Genomic DNA, 6,688 nt, shown 5'->3' with positions numbered 1-6,688 from the left:
CCCCCCCCCCCTCCCGCTCCCGCTCATTGGCTAGCGCCGCCTCTCCAGCGCCCAATCGGGAGCTAGAGCTATCGCCATGGCGACGGGGGACGCCGTGCTGCCCAGGCGCCGGCCATGGCCGCCTACAGGCCCGGGGTGCTCATCGGCAACTGGGAGGAGGACGCGTGTCTGGAGGAGGTAGCGGGGGAGCCGGACCCTTCTCTCCTCTCTAGCCCCGGGGGAACCTCGCATGCCTCTTCTCCTCAGGGTGTTTCCCCCTGATTCCTTAAATTCAGTTTAAACCCTTGGTTGTGAGTGCCGGGTAACGTCTGCCTCTCTCCCCTTTGCCGCAGGACCGCTTGAGGGATTTTATAGGTAAAAGAGAACGAGGAGAGCTTTTAATACAGAAAATAAGCAAACTTCAAGATAATCTTTTAAAGAAGGTAATTTTAAAAGAAGCTTATGTCAATCCTCTATGACTCCATATAGAGTGGCATAGCTGTTATTAGCGTTCTTTATGCACACAGAATGCTGTGGATTAGCATTTTGTGCACTAAAATACTTCTGATGTTAGGTTCAGATAATTCAGTAAAAAGCTGTGTATATTTGGATTTAGATACAACTGTCGGTGTCTAAGGATGGATATGTTCATTTTGGAGACACTGTGATGCTTTTGAACCCAGACGACAAATCCTCGCTGGAGAATCACCACAGAGCATGCGGCAGTCTGACTTTGGCAATTAATCTGGATGAAACGTCCATATACTCGGCCAAATCATTGCAAGCCCCTTGTGGAGTTAGTGCAGTCGAGAGTGTGGACCCTATGGGCCGAAATACTTTTTGTATTTTAAGGTTTGATACTTTATTCTGAGGTTTTTTTTCAATTATATATTTCAGTCTCTTGTTTTGAGAAATATGCAATGAATTTTGCTAATATAGAAATAAACTTGAGTAAGATTAATTCACTTGAAGAAAGACTCTTAAACTTGGGTCATGCACTAAGCTTGATTCTGCTCTGCATATTACTGTGAATAATTCCAAGAAAGTTTAAATCAGAACTGGTGTGAAAACAGAATTGAGTTTACTGTATCATTTGATAAACTCTACAGCTGTTTTTAATATTTCACCTGTAGAATACAAAACGTCCAAAAAGCGCTTAGTAGTATTATTCATTCACCTGCAAATAGGTCTCTGAAGCAGAAATTTGTGTAAATGCTTTTGCTGTACAAGAAATGGACCACATTTCTGCTGTCCTAAAAAAACAAAACCAAAACCAAACAAAAACCCCAAACAAACAAAAAAACCAAAAACCAAACCAAAACCCACCCAAACACTAACCAAACAGCATATTATCTCTCTCAAAGTCATATTTAATTCCAGCTGTTTGTGGAAGAAGAAACAGAAGAACAGGGTCCTGCCCAATAGTGGGAGGCTCTGCCTGAGTGCATGTATTTAACAATAATAATAGTGCATAAGAGTACAAACTAACCCATATAATCCTGATTGAGCAAAATACGTTGGGTTAGACCTAAGAAAGAATTTTGATGCCAAGAGCATAATTTAGGACTTCTAGAACTGCAGCCAAAGATTTTTGCTTAGCTGCTGTCTAATCTTCGAGTCATTGACAGTGAATGCTATCGAGTCCCTCATTAACTGACTAAGCTCATCAGCTACCTAAGTCTTTTATGCTGAATTTATTTAGAAAGCCTAGCACTTAATTTAGTGATTCTTTAATGTACAATACAGAAATCATTCTGGAAATAGGGATATACCAGCACGTATGTTGATGCAATGAACCATATTACTGAATATCAGTTACATATATTATTAGCAACATATGTTAAGTTACAGACAAACACACTCGGTTCTGCTTTTAGTCTGTGATTTTTCAGGTGCTTGTATTAGGTATATTTTAAGGGGGGCCTCAGTGCTGAATTCCCATTGATTTTTCACTGGATGTTATCTTTCCATGCTGCATGTTAACAAATCCATCATAAAAAGTAACCAATACACTCTGTTTCTACTCTGTTAAATATTTTAACCAGTAAGTCCAGTATGAAATGTCTTTTCAGTTAAGATATTTTGCCTATTTTTAAGGTCAACTTGATACAAAATGTTGCCACGAGACCTAACTATAGACCAAAAAAAAAAAAAATCAAAAAACAACAAAAACAAAACTGATAAAGCTGACTATTTGAATGTCTCTTTCTTCCTTTTCACAATTTTAACAGTGTTGATGGAGGTGCAGTGGGTGATCCAATTAAATTTGGACAAAACTTTGGTCTTGGGACAACAGGAGGGTTTTCTGACCAAATGGTAAGGCTATAAAGTTGCAAATGGCAACGGCAGCATATACTGATAGTATGCATTTAATTACTCTCTCTATATAAAGCCATACAGTGGCTCAACATCTTAGCTTTACAGAACAGCTTCAGAATCACACATAAATCAAGATAAGCAATACCTGTTTAGAAAGCTTATGTAACTTGCCTGAGATCAGGTGTGCAGGCCAAAGGGGCTATCAGCCAGAATGACTGGATAGAGGTGATTTTAAAAAAGAAGAAAAAAAGGGAATTAAAATTAGCTTGTGAATCATGAAAGAATTCATCATCAGAAGGAGATTTTTTTTTTTTTTTAACTTTACGTAAATGCAAAATCAGAAGATTTCATTTCTTGGAAGATAAATCTATAGTAGGCATATGAAGTAAAGTACTATTCTATCATTCTGAGGAAGCAGATTTCTATTAAATGTTAATGGTGTTTTCTTCTGCAAGTCAGAAGCAAATAAGACATATGTTATATATATATATATACTCACAATAAATCACCACAACTTTGAAAAAAATTTCCCTCTCAACAACTACTTTGGTGAGAGAGAATCTTTGGAATGTAAATTCAATTTAAAGTTAGTATTCATCAGTCTGTGTGTAGAATAGCTTCTGAATGAATTTATCAACAACACAGAATCTATGTTACGGGTTTTGTATGTGCAGCTTTAGCCTGGCAGGCTGATTTTCACGAGCAAAGAGAAAAACATTTGTGTTGAAAAATATTTTTTAAAATTACATATCTTGTTTCTTGTATATTTATACTGTCCTTAATATACATTTTTATTTACAGTTATATCTAGCAAGTGACCATAAATCATTCATAAGATTTGCTAAAAAATCTTACCTTCAGCAAGTATTTTTGACAGATGAGCCTTCCTATTTGACTTACTGGCAAGCTGCCTTCTTGGATCCACAGCTGCGTCTTGAATATGAAGGATTTCCAGTTCCTGTAAGAAATTAAAACTGTAGAAAATGTTATGAAATTTAATTGAAACAGTAGATGTAGTATTTAGTAAACATTGTGTCCATTTTATTCACATATTTTTTCTTAACGTAAGTTCTGACCTGTAATTTTAGGAAGGGGGAGAGGGAAACAACGATTTCTTTAATCAGGGAATCTGCGTGTGCATCTACTAGGTTATGGTGTTCATTTTGAGGTTGACTTGCTCAGTTTTTCTCATCAGAATTTTTTAAAGGTCAACATTATCATGCTGTGAAGATGCAGTACTTGGAATCTACTTTTCAGGACTTCTGAGCACTAAATTCCATTTCCAGTATTAGAAGCTGTGATTAATTAAGAACTCCTGTACAATAAATTTTAAAAGTATTTAAAACCCCCCCAAGGCATCTGAATAAGTGGATGCTTTCCCAAATGTGGTTTTTAACCTTTTGTAGATAACATTAAGTGATGCAGTATTTTCCTGTTCCACATAACTGCTAGGCTTCGTGAAGTGCTGGGTGTATAGCAGAATACTACAACTATAACTGTTCCTCTGCAGCTTTGGACCATGGCTCATTTGGATGAATCAACTCACTAATAAACACAGTCAAAATTCTGTAATTGTGAAAGACAACATTCTTATTCACAGTATTGGTAAATGAGGGTGACTAAAAATTCATTCTCTTATACATAAAAAAATTGCAAATTGGTAAAATATAAAGGTCCATTTCTAGACTGTGTCCCCAGACCATCTGGATCTCTCATATGGCAAATATCAATTGTAATGGAATTACCCTGATGGCACAGGCCACAGGAATGACTCTACTACTTGCTTGACTTTTTTTTTTTTTTTTTTTAAGTGCTCAGCACAGGGGAGTGGAATGGAACGTATTGGACATGAGAATGTGTCTGTCCTGAGGGCTAAGCATTTGGCTGGTCTGAGCTGTTAGGACAGTTGTGTTGAGAACGGATAGGGTGTAAAATATCTCACTATCAATGTACAGCAGCCTCAGAGGGATACAGAGCAATGTGGGCTTACACTAGGCAGTAAATAAAAGCATTTAATTTTAATAAGAATAGTTAAAATTAGTGTTAAAATGTCAAGTGTCTTCCCTTGTTTTTTTTCCAGGCAAACTCAAAAATTATTATTACTCATTGCCATACTAATCGGAGCTTAGCTGTTCCAAGAAACTTTTGGACAAGGTAAGAACAATTCATAACTGGCAGGGATGTGCATAATGATGTGCCAACATCAAGAATTACTGTAAGAAGCAAGATAGTTGCTTTAGGAACATAGCGCGGAAATGGAAAAGAATACAGAAGGCACATTCTCCTTTCCCTCCTTCTATTTCTGGGCTATAATGTGTTCCACTGTGATGCTACAGAAAATCAGCTTGGTCTTTTTTTTGTTTTGTTTTGTTTAATTCATATCATATCATGCTTCTAGCCTTCTCTAGTTTCTTGGTGGTTGTCTCTTTGAATATCTTGAGCAATTCTAGTTCTCTGGGTTTTTTTTTTTAATTAAAAAAATGGTATAATACGTGTAAGGGGTAGGAGAACTAAATGAAACCACACTGCATATTGCTTATGTCCATATGAATCAATCTCTCAACAAATTGAAGTTAATCCAACAATTCAAGTTCCTATGCATGTATTAAATTAATACTGATTAAGCACTGTTAAGGAGTATACCAATTGTCTTCCATTACATTCTGAGCAAGATCTGACTGAGGATTTGTACCAGATTTTTGAGGATGAAACAAGATCTGAAAGTTTGAGGCTGAAACAGTTCTTAAGTAGTCTTCCTCTGTCAGAGAGAAATGGTGATGTGAATGGTGATGAGAATCTAACCGGCTTGTACATAAAGAATTGGGGTATCAGTGCCTTATACTGATGAGGCTGCTTTAGCTCAGCAGCTAGAAAGGTGGCATTTCAATTTTTTTTCAAAGTAGTCTATTGTGTTTCTTGTAAGGGTCTGATATTTGAAAGTGCATGGTGATATTTCTGAATAAGTCAAGAGAAACATGAGAAAACCTTACAGAAAACCTTACAAAATGTACAGATAATACAGATATGCTGAATTTGTGTATATGTTAATTTCCCCTGCCCATCCCCTTTTCTTTGACTTTTCAGGTCTTATTTTGGAAAAGAATATGAAGTAATTTGTCACACTTATCTGGACTCCCATAAAGCTGAAGAAGATAAGAATCACTGGGTAATAGTTACAGCAAATCCCAGCAATGAGGATGGTACAATGATTGACAGACCTGACCCTCACCCAAGTGGGATCAGAAAGAATTAGTTCGTGAAGAGACATAGAATATAAAAGTCCCAGACTACAGGCAACAGAGGCTGATGAGATTCTGATTCTTGTTTTTTTCTGTGCAGATTTTAGTTTTAGAGATGTTTGTTTTAAAAATGGAAATGAAAGGCTACCACTAGTAATATTGCATAATCTCACTAACTCATCAACATTATACAGTGGCCAGAAACTAATAAAATTTGATTAACCATACACAACATCAAAAATTCATGAATCAGGAAGGGTTAATTTTCCCATATTCATGTTCACTGATGGTAAAAGAAGTCAGAATGCAGGGAATTAACATATTTTCACTACCTTACTGGCCTTCAGAGTGTATTTAAACAATTCTTCCAAAACCAAAACCAGTGTCACACTTCGAAAAAGGATGAGCGTACAGTTTCCAAAACACTGAAAACCAAACTCATGCAAGCTATCATGGGATACTTTGACATTTAAAGTTCATCTGAAAGGAAGTTGGTTGTTGAGCTTGTTCCATGCTCTGTCTAGCACAATGTTGCCAATTAATAAAAAAATCACAAACAAGGACTCTTTATCTTGAGATTGGCTTCAGATTTATAGGAATTAATTAAAAGGTTTAAATTGAGATTTTTACCTTTGTCTGTGTATTCTAAACACTGAAATGATACAGACTAGAGACTTCCGACAGCCTTATCGATGTGTCACCATGTTCCATTTGCCTCCCACCCTCAGCATATTTCAATCCATAATAATTTCTATGAAGTTTGACAGCAAGGTAAAATTGTCAAAGAAAATTAAGCCCCTGCAAGTTTCATTATAATAAGTGCCAAAGCAGAAAAATAATAAGAGACACTGTAAGCTTATCCAATAAGAAAAAATTATTCATACGTAGCTAGACACCAGAGAATCCACCTGAAAAAAATGGTGTGAGAATGGTTAAAATTTCATCTGGAACTCACATGTTCTTATGCAACAAAATCAACCAAGCATAAGATGCAAAGACAGATGTCATTACTTCAGAGAGATACCTGTCTTTATATGGAAGCTGAAACAGCATCAGAATCTTCTTAATGTATGACATTTAGTATAAGTATCCATTTAGTAGAGCTACACATATACATAATTCCATTTCTTACGTACCACAAGAGTGGGCTC

At 36.5% G+C, this 6,688-nt stretch overlaps 1 protein-coding gene across 1 annotated transcript; it reads left to right on the top strand.

The window, feature by feature from the left end:
* Window positions 1-114: 114 nt before the first annotated feature.
* Window positions 115-5,551, top strand: LOC104464190 (chromosome unknown open reading frame, human C15orf26). The gene is made up of 7 exons (XM_010076828.1): window positions 115-177; window positions 333-422; window positions 596-831; window positions 2,211-2,295; window positions 3,100-3,258; window positions 4,379-4,452; window positions 5,383-5,551. The coding sequence occupies exons 1-7, from the start codon at window positions 115-117 to the stop codon at window positions 5,549-5,551; spliced, it is 876 nt and encodes a 291-aa protein (XP_010075130.1).
* The last annotated feature ends 1,137 nt before the right edge of the window (window positions 5,552-6,688 follow it).

This window comes from Pterocles gutturalis, unplaced genomic scaffold, assembly GCF_000699245.1.
Source record: "Pterocles gutturalis isolate BGI_N339 unplaced genomic scaffold, ASM69924v1 scaffold5433, whole genome shotgun sequence".
NCBI lineage: Eukaryota > Metazoa > Chordata > Aves > Pterocliformes > Pteroclidae > Pterocles > Pterocles gutturalis.
Note: the sequence above shows the minus strand (reverse complement) of the source record. Positions and strands in the feature narration are given on the sequence as shown.

Excerpts from the sequence above, each read along its gene's own strand:
- LOC104464190 (XM_010076828.1), top strand. The coding sequence starts at position 115 with ATGGCCGCCTACAGGCCCGGGGTGCTCATCGGCAACTGGGAGGAGGAC. Across the intron at positions 178-332 it reads AGGACGCGTGTCTGGAGGAG|GACCGCTTGAGGGATTTTAT; the intron begins GTAGCGGGGGAG and ends CCTTTGCCGCAG. Across the intron at positions 832-2,210 it reads AATACTTTTTGTATTTTAAG|TGTTGATGGAGGTGCAGTGG; the intron begins GTTTGATACTTT and ends CAATTTTAACAG.